Source organism: Sceloporus undulatus, chromosome 2 (assembly GCF_019175285.1).
Source record: "Sceloporus undulatus isolate JIND9_A2432 ecotype Alabama chromosome 2, SceUnd_v1.1, whole genome shotgun sequence".
Classification (NCBI taxonomy): domain Eukaryota; kingdom Metazoa; phylum Chordata; class Lepidosauria; order Squamata; family Phrynosomatidae; genus Sceloporus; species Sceloporus undulatus.
The window spans coordinates 160709984-160728707 of record NC_056523.1 but is presented as its reverse complement, the minus strand read 5'-3'; the positions used below and the strand labels follow the sequence as shown (position 1 = coordinate 160728707).

The window sequence follows — 18724 nt, the reverse complement described above, 5'->3', positions numbered from 1 at the left end:
CGTGCGTCAGAGAAAGAGGTCCCCCGGGTCCCAAGGCCGGGACGGATGGTTCCGCCACAGCAAGGAAAGCGCGCCCCCTGGCGGCCTCTTGGAAAGTGAAAGCTGCTCAGCCTGCCTGCCTCCACTGGAGGAGGAAGAGGAGTCAGATGGCTCTGGCTGTTCCTCCTCTGTCCTTTTAAGTTCTGGAGTATTTCGCTCTTAATAAAAGAAACTGAAAGCCCCCTAGAGCCCTGCCTCCTTGGATCATGGCCACTGTAGCAGCAGCCCTCCGCCTGGAGAAAGAGTTGCAAGAGGAATTGACTTGCTGCGTCTGTCTGGACTTCTTTAACAACCCAGTATTGACTGTCGGATGTTCCCACAACTTCTGCAGAGGGTGCATCTCTCAGCATTGCCAAAAGATGAAGACCCAGGCATCCTGTCCCAAGTGCAGGGGGAAGCTTGATCCAAAACGCTTGGTAGACAACCGGTGCCTTGCCAACATAGTGGAGATCTTCCAGAAGGTGAAGAAGGCACCAGGAGCGTGGCCAAGGAAGTCGGCCCACTGGAGAGAGGACCCAGAAGGCCCTGGGCCAGATGGACATCCTCCTCACCTGCTTAAGGCAAGTGCCTTCTTGGTAAGATCCCCCCCTCCATACGCACACATTTTTGTCATTAGGTGGCTGCAACATCATGAAGAAGTTGCCACCACAGATCGAATGTGACTGGCATAAATTTCATATCAGAGATACTGTATACTGTATACTCATGAACAAGTCTAGAAATTTTAATCAAAAAATTGACCCAAAAAACCAGGGTTGGCTTATCCATGGGTCAATGCAAGTGCTGTACTTTAGCTCTTATCCCAAAAGGAACCATGCCCTGGTGAAAGGTGAGAGCTTAATCCCTTCTCAGAGCACCTAAAAGAAGCACCAAGCTCTCTACTCTCTCATCCATCCAGCCCTTAGGGTGAGCACAAACGGTTATGCCTGTCAAAATGTTTAAAGATCTTTAGCATTGTTTTCCTTTGCTTCATCCTTTACATCCTTTGTTACATGTCCCTAAGTTTTACCTTAGACTTATCCATGTGTCATATCAAAATTCATAATTTTCACCCCAAAACCTGCCCTCGATTTATACATGAGGTTGACTTATAGTCCAGAATATGCGGTACTATTTGTCAGTAAGATGAGACTTGATGTTACATTTTTGAAGGCACTGCTGCTGCAGTTGTAGGTACGCCTTGCACAAGCGGTTGCCTGAGCACCAGATGCCACAAAACTCTTTTGCTGCACCCTACAAGGTGGAAGGCAGCAGAAAGAGAGGAAGGCCACACACCAGATGGCTAGATTCAATGAGGGAGATCACTGGCATGAATCTACAAGTTCTAAGCAGAGCAATGGGGGTTAGGGAGTTGGGAGATGCCTCATCCACGGGGTTGCCATGAGTCGAGGACGGCTAACAATAACAGAAAAGGCACTGGATCCTGTCAAATCCTGGAAGCTAAATAAGGTCAGGCCTGGTTAATATTTGGATGTGAGACTAATGAACACTAGGTGCTGTAGGCTGTATTTCAGAAGAAGGAACTGGTAAACACTCCTCTGAGTATTCCTTATCTAAGAAAACCCTATGAATTCATGGGATTATCATAAATTGACAGGTAGCTTGAAGGCACATACACGCATGTATAGGGTTAGGGCTATAAGTTTTTTGTGTGTGAATTTGTTTGTGTTTGCACACGGGTGTTCAGCGTATTCCAGATGAACTCTTCTGCTAGTTCATATGTAATCCAATTTACTTGGCTTTCCAGCTAAGATTTCTGAATGAACATTACTTCCCTGGGAATATGCTCCATTGGCTTTAGTGGAATTTAACTACTGAGTAAACACAAAAGTAGGATTGCCCTGCTAGATTTGTAAATCAACTTTTCCTCATGTCAGACAATAATAAGCTCAATTTGAGTGTGAACTGTCAAGTTCCCCATTGGCAAGGAGGGAGCAGCTCAGAGAAAGAAATTCTGGAAAATAATAAGCCTTCTTATATTGAATTGGACCTTATCTGACTTTGTACACCCTGCATACCCCACGTTATTTTGGGATAAAATGTTATATTTTTTATAAGAGCAGTTATAGAGGGGCCATAAGCATGAATCTTAAAAGGTCAGATGACCTTTAAGTGAACTTCTGCTGACTGGTCACAGACCTGAGGGTTTGTGGAAGGAAACCCGATAACATTATGGCAGTGAATATTGCTGTTTCCCCACAGCAGTGTGCATTTCCTCTCGCAGGTCACAGCAAAGGTTTGTCAGCCTAAACAATTAAGACAGTATTTCTGCTAGCCCCCACTGTACTTTCCCACACCCCATCCTAACCCAGGATTGGGTTGTCCTGATCTTACTACTACTTGCTTAAATCAATGTCACTGCCATCAACCAAAAAATATTGCTTTTGTAACTCTGAAGTTAAAACCATCAACCAGGTGGGGATCCATGTTTCTGGGATTCCTAGAATATCCACCCAACTGCCTCAAGACTATAAAAAGCCTGCCTTGACACTCACACGTTGTGTCAGTCTGAAATTAGGTAGGAATGCTGACCCCCCACTTTCACCTCCACTGATGAAAGTGACTGGTTTCCCCCACCTCTGCCAGCTGCTGGAAAGTGAACAGGCAATGATGTAAAACAAACTCATATGATTTTTACAGGTATTTGGACTGCATCCCCATCAGGATGGGAGTTGTAGTCCAACATCATCTCGAAAGTCACAATGTACTGTACCTCTGACGCAAAGGTTGGAAGATTCTGACCTGTGCTAAGGATAGCCTAACTGCTCTATTCCCACCCTGCCCAGTAAAACAAATTGTTCAGAAAATATATAGTCTCTAAGAATAGTTGTCCCAAGCAAGTCCCTTCATCATGGAGCATTCCTTAGGCAAATTCAGATGCTCCTTGTACATTGCCTCTGCCTGCCACTTTGGAAGGACTTCCCACTGACATTAGCAAAGCTTCCAAACAAATATTTTTAAGATTTAGGAGTAAAAAACTTCATGTGATTTGTATTTTTTTTTCTTTCCACCTTCAGGATGTGGTGAAAATAACTGAACTCCCCCAACAAATAGAAAGGGCCCTTGAGACAATTGCCAACTGGAGGAAGGATAGCACTGAACTAATGGTTGGTATAAAGATGTGTTGGCATGAGCCACTCTTTTTTTTTTTTTTTTACCCACTTCTGGATTACCTGGAAGTCCTTTCCGCAGATTTTGTTGTAGTCAGCCTCCCCCCCCCCCCCATTTCTTGGTTGTTCCTTAGGTTGCAACTGTAAGTGGGTTACATGTCCCATCATCCAACCAATGTAGGCTTTCAGTTTTCTTTCATTCACCATCCTCAGTCCATATACTGTAGGGCTGGATAACTTGCTTTCCTCTGAATATGATTGGATCCGAATTCCCTTCAATTCCTCTTAGCCAGGTCAGTGCAAAAGGACAACAGGCATAGTAGTTCATTGATATTTGGAGTGTCATAGGAGGGTCCCTAGTCCTGTTGTTCAAGAAGACATTTATTCATCCAGTAGGATCAAATCGTATGGAGGTGCTTGGATGGTGCCTGCTAGTCTATTAGTCAGAGGTCATATATTTGAATATATTGGTGGTGATGGTGGTGGTTTACAGAAAATTAGCATCCCCGGAGGACCACAGGTTCCCTACCCTTAGTTTAAGCCTTCTCTACCAATGTGCAGTGGTGCTAATGCAGTTCAGGGTACCAGTATGTTTTCTCTGAAGCAAAATAATAATAAGAATAATCAAGCCTTAGGTATACACTATGTAAATCCCTCCTGATCGGGTTTTTTTTTTTTTTTGGTTTTGTGGGTTTTTTAAAAAATCCATGTCTACCATCACTCGCTCCTCTTAATTTGCTGATCTCCCTGAAAGATGCACTCCAGATGTTGGGCAGCAGTTCCTATCAGTGCTCACCAGCATAGCCAGTGGTGAGGGAGCTAGGAATAGCAGTCTCTATCAGTTCCCACCAGAAGGAGGCATAACTTCTGGTAGGATGCCTTCTTTTGTGGTAGCTGAAATAAAGGAGCTGACTGTAAGGGAGATACTGTACAACTGGTTCCTAGAAGCAGCATGTTTTAGTTTTAAACAAGAGGCAGATATTCCTAGAAGCAACCCATTTTTGTTCTAAAGAGAGATTCTGAGATTAAAACGGTAGAGGTCCAGTCTAGCAGCAATTGAAGAATTGTGCTGTTTCACTAAAGGGGAAAAACAATGATCTGAAAGTTTTTTTCCAAGTAAGTCCTTAACTTCTCTCTCTCTCTCTCTCTCTCTCTCTCTCTCTCTCAATTATAGGATTATGTATCTTGTGTCAAAAATTCAATTGCAGAAGCCTTCCACATTGTAAAGACACATCTCAGTGACCAAGAAAAAATGGTTCTGAATGTCATTGACAAAGAATATGTTGCAGCTAAGCAAAAAAGAGATACAATGAATGAACAGCTTACTGTAAGACTTGACCAGCTTTTGGAGTTGCAAAAAGAAGTGATAAAGGTAAAAAAAAGTGTTTGTGGGGGGGGGGGAGAAGTGTCTTTCATAATGCAATCTTGAGTTAGTTTTCCTTTTGAATAAAATCATTTGAACAAACTGTGACTTTCTTCAGAGCAAACAAGAATAAGATTGGCTGTGTGGCTTTCCTATGCATGTTCACTTAGGAGTTTATCACACAAAAGGAGATTGGGAGTTTATCCTGTGAATATCCTGGAAAAATTGCATTAATTATGCAAAACGATGTCACACGATGACCTCCTATGTACTTGCCCAGTGATTTTTTAAAAAATGGAAATTTAGATCCAGATTCTACTGCTAAATCCCATAGTTGCTAGCATCTATTGCTTAGGCCTCATAACAGCATGTGTTTGTTACGGAGGTTCTTTGCAAGGAAACTGTCAGGTTTGATAAAGGCAAAAACAAAGTTTTGTTCTGCCCAGTGGTGTCAGTAGGGAGTGCAGAATGTACGCATTGCGCCGGGTGACACCATCAGAGGGGGTGACACTAAAGGCTCCTCCCTAGAAGGAAAGGAGGGACTCTTCTTGTTGTGCTGCTCCCCTTTGTAGGGGTGAGGATGGGGTGAAGTTGTGAACTTTTCTGTCTGCTCCCCGTCTTGCAACCGTCCCCTCCTAGTCTGTTTGGCTCCTTTCTGCTGTTGCCCTCAAGGAGCGGGGCCAAGGACGTAGCCAGGGGTTTTTTTGGGGGGTCGAGACCCCCCCCCCTAAGGCGCCCGGGGGGCGCAAGCTCCTTCCCCCCCCCTCCGCTCCATTAAAACCATGGCGAGGGAACAGAGGAAAGACAAAACAAAAGTTCCCCTTTTCCCTCTGCTCCGTGGCTTTAATGGAGGGGGGAGGGAGGAGGAAGGAGCTTGAACACCAGTTGCAAGCTCAGAGAGAGAGAGAGAGAGAGGGAGGGAGGGAGAGAGGGAGGGAGTCCCTGTGACTCCTTTCCCTTTCGGTTCCTTCAGAGTCCGGCTTCCACCCCTCCTCCTCAGGACCCCCCTATCAAGCTCCTTCCTCCCCCTCCTCCTCCTCTCCATCAAAAGCAGGGACTTGGATAGAGAGGGAAAGGGGGGAAAAGTCTCAGGGAGAGGGAGGCTCAGAGAGAGAGGGAGGGAGGGAGCCTTGAGGTGGGGGCAGTGCCTGTTGTTCAAGCTCCTGCTTCCTCCTTCCGTCGGAGCAGACTCAGGAGAGAGAGAAGGGGGGGAGAGGGCTGGTCTCCCTCCCAGCAACATCTTTGCCCCTCTTTCCTTCTCCCTCCTCCTCTGGGCTTTTGCCAAAAAAGGTCTCCGTCCGGGAGAAGAGGAGGAGGAGGAGGAGGAGGAGGAAGAAGAGGGAAGGAAGACACACAGAAAAAAGGAAGGAAAAACAAGGGTAGGGAGAACTGAAGGAAGGAAGGAAGAGAAAGGAAAGAAAGAAGGAAGGAAGGAAGGAAGGGGAAGAAAGGAAGAAAAAGGAAGGAAGGGAGAAGGAAGGCTCTAAAAGGAAATATCAAAGAAAGAAAAGGTGACTTCTAATAACAATAATCAACTACAGGTTGAATCTCCCTTATCCAAAATGCTGAGGACTAGATGTATTTTGAGTTTTTCAGAGTTTGGTATGTTTATATATGTATAATGATATATATTGAAGCTACTTGAGTCCAACCATTAAACCCATTCATGTTTCATAAGCTCATCCTCAAGTAGCTCCTTTTTTGCCCCCCCTCTGAGTGTCTCAGAATATGAACAGAGTGTCTCTGAGCATGAACAGAGTGGCTGCCGCTAATTGCTTGAGCAGCTGCACTTTACTTGATCAATCTGAATTTATCTGATGTGAACAGCTTGAGAGGAAGGACACTGTTTACATCTGCACTAAAGAAATAATCCATTTTGATGCCACTTTAACTGCCCTTGGCTCCATGCTGTGGAATGCTGGGATTTGAAGTTTGTTGTGGCATCTGATAGAGATGGCTAAACAGTTCCTCAAAACTACAAATCCCAAGATTCCATAGCACAGAACTATAATGGAAGTTAAAGTGGTGTCAACCATAAAAACCAAACTGCCTTGGGTCCTTTTCTGGGGGAAAAGGTGGCACAGAAATGAAATAAATGATGAAATGATGAGGAGATCTGGGAATTGCACTTCAGATTCTTGTGGCTGGCAGAGATGGCTAAATAGCTCCCAAAACTACAAATCCCAGGATCCCATAGCATGGAGCCAGTCAGTTAAAGTGTTTTCAAACTGCACTATTTCTGCAGTGTGGATGCAGCTTTGGAGCTCTTTTGCTGATGCTATTTGCAAGTTGGTTCTGACTCATGGCAACCCAAAGGCAAATCTATCATGGGGTTTTCTTGGCAAATTTTTCCAGAGGGTGCTTCTCTGGGGCTGAGAGAGTGTGACCTGCCCATGGTCACCCAGTGGGACCTCTATCCATGAGTTAAACCTACTCCCCACCCCTCTCCATTTTCTTTCTGGAAGGGACCTTGCTTGTGTTGAAGGGAAGGCCACCAGGCCTCTGAACCTCAGAATTATTGTTTCAATGCTCAGTCTTAGAATCAGTGGGTACCTGAGCATGTACAGAGTGTCTTTCACTCCTTCTCTCCTCTCTCTTAGCCAAAGACCCCCTCCTTATTTCACCACCCTCTTGATGCATGGGTTTGGCTGATTTTAACCTCTGGAATTTTATATTTGTATTTTATATTTTATATTTGTAATTTTTAAATGTATTTTTTACGATTTTCATTGTTGTTTTAATGTGTTTTCTATGTGTTGTTATCCGCCTTGGGTCCCACTTTGACAGAAAGGCAGGATATAAATGTTGGGAAATAATAATAATAATAATAATAATAATAGTTATTATTTTGGAATTGGGGAGGATGGATGGGAGGACCACAAAACAATGACCCATGGCCACAAATGGCCCATAGCTGCCCTATTTAATCCTCCTACTCCATAGTGGTTTGATCACTGGAGTACTATGACTCTGGAGTCCAGGGTTTGCTTCCCAACTGGACCATACAAAGCCACTGGGTGATCTTTTGTAAGCCACAAATGCACTTGAGGAAGTAGACTGAAGTCTAGGAAAGCTCATGCTCCAATTTCTTTCTTTTGGTGAATCTCAAAAGTGCTGCAAGATCTCTCTACTGTACTTATTATTATTATTATTATTAGTATTAGTATTAGTATTAGTATTAGTATTGGATCTAAATGCATCTGAGGAAAACGCTAGGAAACCTGACATCTAGGAAAACTCATGCTGCCAATGTGTTTCTTTCAGTTAGTCTCAAAGGGGCCACAAGATCTCTCTACATATTGTTGTTGTTGTTGTTGCATCTAAATGCATCTGAAGAAGTAGACTATCTTCAAAAGCTCATGCCGTCAATTTCTTTCTTTCAGTGAGTCCCAAAGGTGCTGCAAGATCTCTCTACATGTTATTATTATTATTGCATCTAAATGCATCTGAGGAAGTAGATTGAAGTCTAGGTGTGGCTGTGGTTTCTCTCTCTCCCTCTTTTGCTCTATTTGGCGTACTCTCTCTTCCTCTCCCTTCCCTGCCCCCCTCCACATGCAGGTTGCCCTCCAGAGAGCAGAGGATGAGGCAGGCCCCCCCCCCCCCCGAAAAGGGACCATGCCCTGGTTGCTGCTCCTGCTTCAGCCAGAGCTCCCCGCGCATTTGGGTTTTGGGGAAGGCACCAGGGCAGCAGGAGCCCTGAGAGGAGGATGCCAAGGAGCAAGCCCTCTTTTCTCTTTTTCCTCCCCTTCCCTTCACTCCAAGGACAAACTTCCCTGCCCCGGGTTGTTTTATTGTTCCTTCCCGCAAAGACAGCTCTCTTGCCTCTCCTTTCCCGTGAATGAACCTGAGGAGCCTTTGGCAATGGCATGGAAGTGGAGCAGCCCCCTCCCACCTTCTTCCCCTCTTCCCCCTTCCTGAGGTAAAGGCTCGACCCTCTTTCTGTGTGTGTGTGGGGGGGGCTTTCAGCCCTTCAAAATGGTGGCACTTAGTCTGGACCCCCCCCCCTTTCTCAAAATCCTGGCTACGTCCCTGGCGGGGCAGGTTGTTTGGTATGACTTCCTCCTTTCTTGAGGGTGGAAATCTTTTGCAATTAAAAACTGTTACTGCTCAGGGATGCATCCTGTCCTTACTAACTTGGCTGGTGGGGATAGTGGCATTAGGATGTTGAGTTCCTCGCGGTCAGAATCTTCTCCCTGTCCACATTCCCATCTCAGGAAGACCATGGGGATGACACCATGAGTTGCTACACTGGGTGATAACAACCCGACTCATGTCACTGGTTCTGCCACTCTTATTGTAATGTTGTGAAGAATGCTCCGTCAAGTTTCTCAAACAGATAAATACATTTTATTCAAAAGACAGTATCTTCTGGAATGCTGGAGCTTCAGAATACTCACACACAAAGTCAGTCTCTTTCCAAACAACTCCCACCATTCCCAAGATCACATAATGATTTATAGGAACACAATAACACAGAACAGGTGAATGAAGAGAGAGGATGAAAGACTTAAAGAAACATACAACATATATCACACTTATGAAATAAGTTGATTTCAGTTTTTGACTGATGATTTTATTGACACTTTTCATGATTTTCCAAAAGCCATTTTATCAGATCTTTATTTTCCATATGATGAGATACCCTTGAAAATCTTTATTTTCCATGAGCTCAACAGAGGTGTGAGAAAGCAAATATATGGGCTAAAATTGAGGAGTCCAAAATTTTAATTTGTTTAATCATAGTCTTGAAATTAAAATGTCTCCTTTCCTTTGTGTAAATATATGTCTCTCCAGTGCAGTACCCTTCTAATTACTCAGTCATTGGAGATACTGATGGAAATCTTATTTTTATTTTCATTCTTGTTTTTTTTAAAATATATAATTAGAACACTTCATTGGAAGAAGAGGTTTGCATTGGTGATCCTATCAAAGAAAATGAAGTTACTCTTTCTGTTCATAAAATTAGTAGCATTGCATGCACCGTAGAAGAATTCAAAAGGAACCTGGTAAAATTAGTTGTGGAGAATTTCCCAGCACAGCGGCCAATTGGTGAGTAACAATTTAATTTGTCCCTTAAGCAGTAAAAGCTTGTATGATGTGTTTTGTGCTTTCTAGTTGGCCCAATAAAGGTATCATTGTTTTTTGGGTTTTGACTTTGATAGTCGAGATCTAGATATGTGGGGATGATTGGCGTTAACTGTGAGGGTGATGAAGAGATGTGACATATGATGACGGATGTTTAATGTTATTTCTACCTCCCATTTTAATTCTATTTTACTTCCTATGGTAGTAAAACTGTTTGATCGTTTTAACATCTTTATTCTTACCTGTTTATTTGTATATCTTTCAGTACATATTGTATATTTTTATTCAGATTTTTATAGTCTGTTTATAAGCTGTGCATGTTTAGGCTATTCATACATATCTATATTGTATTGTGGTATATTGTACTTAGTGCACTATATTAACATTTTGTGTGTGTGTGTGTGTGTGTGTGTGTGTGTGTGTGTGATTGCTCGTATTACTATGTTTTGAGGTATTTTGAAACGCCCTCAGGCTATTCAATAGACATATTGATTGATTGACTTTGGTTGCATTTTACTGCATGGCCAATATTGATACCTCCTAAATATGTCTGCTAAGAGAGGGAAATACAACCTTTTTGTCTCTGTCTCCATGAAAATGTTTGCAGCTCTTATCTCCCTATGCCACAAAGGCTGCTGCCACACTGCAGAAATAAAACAGTTTGACGCTACTTTAACTGCCATGACTCAAAGCTGTGGAATTCTGGGGTTTGCAGTTTAGTAAAATATTTAGTCTTCTCTGTTAGAGAGCTCTGGTATACAACAAACTACAACTCCCATTATTCCATGGCACTGAGCCGTGTCAGCTAAAGTGGTGTTAAACAGCATTATTTCTGCGTTGCAGATGCAGCTATAGATGTAAGACACTTTCTTAAAGAAGCATACTGAGTTTGTAATTAATGCAGATTTGAACTGAGGTCTTTCTGGGTCATAACATGGTCCCTTAGCCTTACACTACATTAGCTATCATGTAGACGATGTACTTGAAGATGCACCTCCTCTCTGTAATTCTGATTATTCTAGACCAGAATGACAGAATTAACCTACAAAGGTGGAGTAGCATGCTAGTTGCTGTCTAGATCATTTTCAAGTCTCAACAAGTAACTGAATGTCCTTGTTTTTGCTACAGAGCCAACACCAGGAACAAGCGAAATCCAAATGGATGTAGCAGAGGATGAGGCAGCATCCTCCAGTGGTTCCTGTATGTAATTTATTTAGTGAACCTCATTCTTTTACAGGCCACTATTTTTCTTATGTGTCTGAGCAGTAATTGTACAACATGGAGCATCTGGACAAAAATGTATATGCTTGGGGTTAAGCAAGCGATGGGAAGAGTGTTTTCTGAGGGAGCTTTCCAAATCTTCCTCAGGTGCAGGATGCAGTACCAGTGAGACTACAAAAGATAGACAGACAGACAGACAGAGTTTCCTGTCTACTAAGAAAGCCTAACCTGTGTGATCATTTGGTAAATCTGTATTTGCAACATCAACAAGGGCTCTGGGAAAAGTCTAAGTAGACTTTTGCCTTTGTCACCATTGCCATTTTGTTGTAATAATCATGCCCAAAGTTACTTTCATGCATGTATTCTAATTTATATGCCAGGGGGAAAGTGGGCAGAAGGGCAGATACAGAAAACCTGATATTTGAAGAGCTCCTAAACCAAGATGGGAAGGGCCTTAGTAATAAACTAGATGCTTGGCATGCAGAACATTCTGTATAGAATTCTTAGCGTCCTCAGAAACAGCTTGGAAAGACTTCTTTCTGAAAGCCTTGAGAGTCATTGTCACTCAAGCTACATCAAAAGTAGACAAACTGTGGCTCATGTATTGCATATGGTTCCCAGTGCCTCAAACCCCGGGAAAAATTGCCACATAAATGGTGAATTGTGCATTTCAATGTAATCTACCCCCAGTCTGTTTTAGCCAGAAAAAGTACTATCCAGTAACCTCCTGTTTTGAAAAAATGACTGGGTAAAACTGGCCTAAGGGATATTACACTTAGATGGCTAGTCACAACATTTCTGGAGAATGTGTGAACCATTTAATAGCAAAACTGAGGTGACCCAAAGGTGGGGCAGGAGGCAGGCTGCCAAGGTCTAATGAATGGGGAAATGATTCCTGAACCTCAGAAATTGCCCATCCCTGCTATAGATAGTATGAGCGAGGCAGGCCAATGCCCTGACTTGGTCTAAGGCAGCTTCCTTAGTAATATTTCAGTGACTTAATCATGTGGAGAAAAGATATTTTGATGGTCCCTCTCTTGATAGGAAGCAGATTCCACAGCTAGGCCCTGTGTAAGTGACACTACCAGTTTGGATGAGAAGCTTAAATGTCAGAGCATATTCATGCTACCTGCTCTATAAAATTAAGGTAGCCCCCCCTGAATCTTACCAAGAAAGGTAATATGTTGAATTGGTATCTAGTGCTATGCACCATAAGAAATAGCACAGCTTCTTTTTGTAGTCTTAGGCCAGGCTTCTGTAGTCAAAATATGGTACAGTATATGTTACAATACATGTATTAGCTGGCAGCATCCCTTTGTTATATGTTGAAAATTGCTTATGTGCTTTCAGTTAAATTAAAAACTAACAAGACAACTCTGTTTTGCTTCATTAGCATCAAGTCAAAATTCAAGTCTAGAAACTAGCCACTCTTCTTCAACAGTGTCATCTCCTATAGACAGGACAGTGCCAAATGTTTCAAGTCAGTTGTCTCAGTGTAAGTATACATATTAAAGCAGATGCAAGATGTATGGATAAGATGTCCACCACTTCACTTTCAGAAAAACAAATCAGCAATGGACTTCCCCTCTAAGAAGATCAGCAAATTTATGTCCCATTTAGGACTAAAACCTTCTTTTTGAATTCAAGGTTTTTACTTTCTTTAAATCTAGCATGGACAATATACAGTATGGCATCACTTAACATTTAAAAATAACTAATTATTTTGAGCAGTTGAATAGACTGATACATTTTGTTTTAAAGAATGTTGGGGTGTTTGTAAACTTCCCAAAATTGTACAGAGTTTCCCAGCCATAGAAAACCTCTTATTTTATTTGAGAACTTATAAATAGACTCATTCAAAGATATGATGGCAATGAGCAATAACTACCAAAAAAAATATCAAAACACCAAAACTCCACCACAAAATGTAATCAGAACAGTAAATCACAATCATACGACAATAATAACTGGCAATAAAAAACATAAGAGTTTGACAAGCATAAAATGCCTGGGCAAACAGAAAAGAATTGACCTGGTGCCAAAATGATTTGCAAATCTTAAGACCCAACCAGATTGGCACAAGAAGAGGTATCAGTTCAGATCTATTGGCCCTAGGCTGTTAAAGGCAGACACCAGCATACTGAATCGGATCCAGAAGCAAATAGGCAGGAAGTGTAGTATCCTTAGGACTGATTAAATATGATTGCATTTGACTACACCCATTCTAGCAGATCCATTGCCTTAAAGGTCAACCCTACAAACAGCATATTACAGTAATTTGGTCAGCCTACTGGCACATTGATCACTCTGACCAGACCAACCCTATCCAGGAATGATCATAGCTGGCAAACCAGGTAAAGCTGTTAGTAGGCATATAGTGTGGGTGAACGGAAAAGCCTATTTCCCCTCCTCAGAATAGCTAATGGTTAGAGATAAGGGGAGTTGCAGTCCAACATCTAGAGGGCTACACACTACGTCATACCTGATCTAACAAGATTGGCTTGGAAAATATTTTGTACTTGTTGGCCCTGACACCCAAAGTGGAAATTAATACAAGTGCCTTATCTTAAGGCTATTTTGTTTAACTAAATATCTGAGCTATTTCATGTTTACAAGAGTTGACATAAAAGTGATAAAAATAATGATCTGACTTTAGCAGTGATATAGAATTTGAAGAATTGGAATAGCTTGTTATCTGAGAGCCATGGTCCACAGCACAATGGTTCTCAGATTTTGGTCCTCTGGATGTTTTGGACTTCCTACCACCAGGAACCCTGCCAGCAGGAGTAAAGGTCAGGCATTATGGGAACTGAAGCCCAAAATGTCTTGATGAAAAGCTGGAACCACTGCTGTAGTGGTTGAATCACTTGAACAACAAAAACAATAGGTCTGTATTCTCACACAGTAACGAAGCTCACAGATTGCCTTGAGCAAGTCACACCCTCTCTCTACCTAATTTCACAGACTTTTCACAACTGTAACATGAAGCAATTGGAGGAAGGCTATGTATACCTTACAGATAAATAAATGAAATCAAGGTGTTTAGGAGTGAACATCTCATAACTAAACATTTTGGGACTGTGTGTTATTGTATGTTTTCCTTTAATTTTTTAAAATTATTATTTTTAATTATTGAAAGTTATAGTCATATTATTCTGTAAAAAACATTACATAGAGATATCTTGTAGCACCTTTGAGACTAATTGAAAGAAAGAAATTGGCAGCATGAGATTTCATAGACTTCAGTCTACTTCTTCAAATGCATTTATAAAGATCAAGAAGATCCCATCACATAGATACATCAGTTGTTTCATTAATCTTCTCTTTAAGTAATTTGTTCTTGTCTTCTGTTACACACACACACACACAATATATATATATATCTCTTTCATACAGGATTGAGTTTATTCATTTTATTCTGTTCTTTCTTTATAATTTCATCCTTTCTTGCTATCCTACCTAATATTAAACTCAGACTTTCAGATTGTATAAAGGTTTTTGTCTGCTCTTTTACAGATATATCATAGCTTTTTTCTTACATCCATTCTCTATATATAACCTCCTGTGTTTATTGTTGTTTTTTCATATAAATTTATCTTTATTCTATATCCTTTTAGTACATTAAGTTTTTGATTGCTGGTTCTCCCCATGTTCCTCTTAGATAGGTTCTCACATCAAGTATTCCTTTGATTGTTAACGCTTCTTAGTTGAGAACACTTTCATTTTTCTTTTCTATAGGGGCAACAGATGTGACATTTGATTTCAAGAGAATCAATCACAGTCTTGAACTTTCAGAAGATAAAAGGAGGGTGGTTGTTTCCCGCTTCCCTCCCAAATATGACTACTCTGCAAACAGATTCCGCATCAGCCAGGTGATGGGGTCCCCAGGTTTCTCAGAAGGATGTCATTATTGGCAAGTCAGCACCAAAGATGCTACTGGATGGGCCATTGGTCTTGCCCATGAAGAAATTGAGAGTACCGACAAACTGGGGAGGACTGGGTTATCCTGGTGCATAGAATGGTCAGATGGACGGCTCTCAGCATGGCATGGGAACCAAGAAACTCACATTAGCCAAGAAAAACCTCTGCAGGTTGGAGTTTTCCTTGATATTCCAAGAAACTGTGTATCTTTTTACTCTCAAATGGATACGGAAACTTGCTTACACACTTTTGAAATCAATGTGGCAAATACTGTTTACCCTACTTTTTGGATTTTTGGTATGGATGTTGGTGGATCCTTAACTATAAATGAAATCAAAAAATGTTGAGATATAGCAGCACTGTAAATGTTTTCACACCAGCTTACCCCTGTTCCCAGATTTTAGGAGCTGTAGTTTAGTTAGGTTGCACCTAGTAGTGTTCCATCATTCCCTCCTGCAAGCTACGTAGTTCCCTCAGTGGGAATGATTCCTAAACCATCTAAATTATAGTAATCCCAAATGTCTACATTGTAGACTCTGTAATGTCAACAGGATGCAAGCTAGAAAATATATGGCTGCAGAGAGACCTTCAGGTTGGAAATACACGGGAGCTTACATCTGCTCCTATAGATGTAATTGTTCAGTTGGTCCAGCTGAGCAATACTTTTAGCTAATATATCTTTTATCCTTGCAGCAGTTTCATGGTTGAGTCCACTGAATTTAAATAGTATACCTGCGGAAAATGGGGAGAAAATTTTGAGATGTCTATTTTCCCCTAAACCAGTGCTTCTCAATTATTTTCTGTCATGCCCCCCCAGGAAGAAGAAAACATTTCGCGCCCCCCGCACGACTGTAAATAGTATCATTTGTCTATAAAATTGTTATAAGTACACCTCTGCATAACACTGTATCCTGAGCCTCGGGCCCCCCTTTACGGAGCCTCGCGCCCCCCTGGAGGGCCCGCCCCACTATTTGAGAAAGGCTGCCCTAAACTTTAGAAATTAATTCAGTTCATAAAATACAAAATTTACAGTATGTTGAAATACTTCACCAATGTTTACACCTATCAGAATCTTACATTTCCAAGAACTAGTTTACTGGAAAGCGATTAAAAGACTGTCTTCTTTCTTTTAATATAAATACAAGTTAATTTGGGAAGAACAATAACATTGTTGGCAGGAACAACAGTTTCATAAAGTTTATTTTTTCATTCTTCTACAAGAAAAAAAAATCTTGAAGTTGGGGGCAGGCTGGTAGTACAATCATCAGAATTTCTCAAATAGCTCAGAATTCCAAACTGTTGTGGTGGGTGAAAAGGCAAATACAGTACAGTACTGTCATTTAGAAAGCAAGTTAGCTCCAACTCTTTTCTATCCACCTTTCCAGAGCTCCCCATATAATCTCACATTTTATTTTATTTTTTGTTAGAAAGAAGATTCTTGATCCACAAAAATCTTACTGTAGGGAGTCAGTCATATACCACAAAAAGGAAGTAAGGTATGTGCAAAGGATGTAAGACACATGCTCTAAAGTGGGCTGGGGAAGCAAACTTTGTTCCATGCAAAAACATTATTAAAATATTGTATAAAATTACTTTCACACCTATGTGATTAATGTCTATGTGAAACATAAATGAATTTTGTGTTTAGACTTTGATCTCATCTTCAAGATAATGTATCTCATTATGTATATGAAAATGTTCCAAAGTTCAAAAATATCCAAAACACTTCTTGTCCCAAGCATTTTGGATAAGGGATACTCAACTGGTATATTTCCATATTCTATGCCTAACTTTTGTGCTTTATCTCTAGAGCAGGGACTAAAACTATAGACCCCCTCCAGATGTTGTTCTATTGCACATCCCAGTAGTCTTGGCCAGTATAGTAAATTATTAAAAAATGCTGGGGTCTGATGCCTAACAACATCTGGAGAGACACATGATTCCCATGTGATGGCGAACTAATGGCACACATGCCCTCTCTGGCACAAAAAGCCATTTATGAGGGCACACAGAGCTGGGCAGGTGGGTGGGAAGAGGCAGCTGAAGGCTGTTCCTCTTCTTCCACCTCTGCCTGCCTGGGCCTTCAGCTGCCTGTGGAGAGACATCTTTTGTAGTGCTTTTAGGTTGAATACTTGATGTGAGGCATTTTTATAGTGCATTTATGTTTGGGCTCTTGGTCTCTAAAAGGTTTTATTTATTTATTTATTTTTATCCCGCCTTTCTCTCAAAATGGGACCCAAGGTGGTTAACATACCAGTATATAAAACACAATAATTAAAATTGTACAATTAAAATCATCAAATATAAAATATAAAAATTTCAAATATAAAATTTAAAACATACAGAGTTAAAATTGATAATCTAAGACCAATTCTCTCATCCCTCAATAAAACCAAGCCTGCCAGATCTTAAAAGGCCTGTTTAAATAAAATAAATAAGGTTCACCATCACTGCTTAGGTGTTTTACAGTCTTTGATGCCACCTTTTTATTCCAACAGTCATAGTTCAGTTAGACAGAAAAGAAAAAAATGTATGAGTTATGAGTTGTATATCTGTGTACATTCAAGTTTCCTATCAACTTATGGGGATTCTATGAACTTCATTGTTTTTTCTTAGGCATGGAACACTCAAGAAAGGTTTTGTCACTGCCCTCCTCTGAAATATAGCCAACAGCACTTCATTGGCAGTCTCCTATCCAAGTACTAACCAGGATCTGGTGTCTTCAGTATATTTAGTTAGGAGTTAGTTGGCCTCATATGTAGTCTTGTTATCAGTATTAGAGCTCATATATGTGGAAGGATAGCAAGAACTTTGAAGGTTACAGAAGCCTTCTGAAGTGATAAAAAGTCTAGAATATGGATCTGGAATGAATAAATGAATGCTTGCTTCATTTTAATTACATAATGTGTGTCATTTTTCATAAGTATTTTAAGCAGCCATCTTACAAACAGATGTGTGAATTACTTGCATAAGAAATCTTTGATAAATTTCATAAATAAAAGTGTTTTATTTTTATTTATGTATTTATTCAGTGTAAATATGTGTAATGCAGAGATATGGCCTCACACAGCTTCTTACAAGGCACACATAAATATGTAAAGCAACACCATCAGAGCTGCAGAACTAGTCAGAGATTATCGTCTCTAAGCACTATGAGAGGTGCTCAAAGTTTTTAAAGCTGCCGTCAAAGCCTGCACTGGAGGTATAAGCATAGTGCAAAGTGTCAGAAAAAATTGTATAGGCATCTTTTATAGTGCTTTCCCCCAGTGTTCACATAAACTGGTGGACAATTACAACTTCCATCTTCCTGATAACTGGCTATTTAGGTTAGGGATGATGAGAAATAGGAGAGATGAGACACCTCTAGAGGGCCAAATATTTCCAGCTCTGACATACATGATCTCAACAGAGCTTTGCAAGAATTTCAAAATAATAATAATAATAATAATAATAATAATAATAAATTTATTTGTATACCGCCCTTCCAACGATCAGGGCGGTGAACAACATAACAGCAATAACAATCCAATACATTACAATACATATTAAAAACATTACACCATTATATTAAAATCAAGACTAACACCCCATCCGCCAGCTACTGTTGCCGTCGAAGGGGGGGAGACTAGGTGGAGCTTGATTCGGGGAATGCTGTTCGAAATAAGAAGGTTTTTAACTCCCTTCTAAACTGGGCCAGGGAGGTGGCCGAGCAGAGCAGCATATTCCAAATACAAGTGAATGTAGTACTCCCAGCACTATGAGTTGTTGTGGGGACTGAAAATAGAGGGAATGGTGCCTTCCCTTCAACCTGGCTGCAATCCTTTAAAAGATTACTTAGAATAAAGCCCTGTTAAAACTTTGTGAGAGTGATGTTTGGATGATATGCCTAGGATTGCATTTGAGATGAGATTTAAATTAATAGAAACAACAAAAATCTTATACCACCTTAAAAACGAACTAGTTTTTTTTAAGAGTTTTAAAAAGT

The 18724-nt window shown here is 40.8% G+C and overlaps 1 protein-coding gene across 6 annotated transcripts; it reads left to right on the top strand.

The window, feature by feature from the left end:
- The first annotated feature begins 120 nt into the window (after positions 1 to 120).
- On the top strand, positions 121 to 17747 carry LOC121923318 (E3 ubiquitin-protein ligase RNF135-like). Of its 6 annotated transcripts, XR_006102354.1 has the most exons (9): positions 121 to 614; positions 3057 to 3146; positions 4324 to 4521; positions 9399 to 9561; positions 10726 to 10797; positions 12212 to 12313; positions 14557 to 14909; positions 16167 to 16235; positions 17356 to 17747. XR_006102354.1 is itself a non-coding variant. In XM_042453660.1 (8 exons), the coding sequence occupies exons 1-8, from the start codon at positions 246 to 248 to the stop codon at positions 16179 to 16181; spliced, it is 1362 nt and encodes a 453-aa protein (XP_042309594.1). In that variant the 5' UTR covers positions 121 to 245; the 3' UTR covers positions 16182 to 16331. The 6 variants fall into 6 exon arrangements, 5 of the variants coding, with proteins under 5 accessions (XP_042309594.1, XP_042309591.1, XP_042309590.1 ...); XM_042453660.1 differs by lacking the exon at positions 17356 to 17747 and having other exon boundaries at positions 16167 to 16331; XM_042453657.1 differs by lacking the exon at positions 17356 to 17747 and having other exon boundaries at positions 121 to 599; positions 14557 to 16331.
- Positions 17748 to 18724: the final 977 nt, after the last annotated feature.

Bases quoted from the DNA above. Each gene is read 5' to 3' on its own strand.
- LOC121923318 (XM_042453656.1), top strand. From the start codon at position 246: ATGGCCACTGTAGCAGCAGCCCTCCGCCTGGAGAAAGAGTTGCAAGAG. The intron at 3,147-4,323 runs GTTGGTATAAAG...TCTCAATTATAG, and splicing joins AGGATAGCACTGAACTAATG to GATTATGTATCTTGTGTCAA. The intron at 9,562-10,725 runs GTGAGTAACAAT...TTTTTGCTACAG, and splicing joins CCCAGCACAGCGGCCAATTG to AGCCAACACCAGGAACAAGC.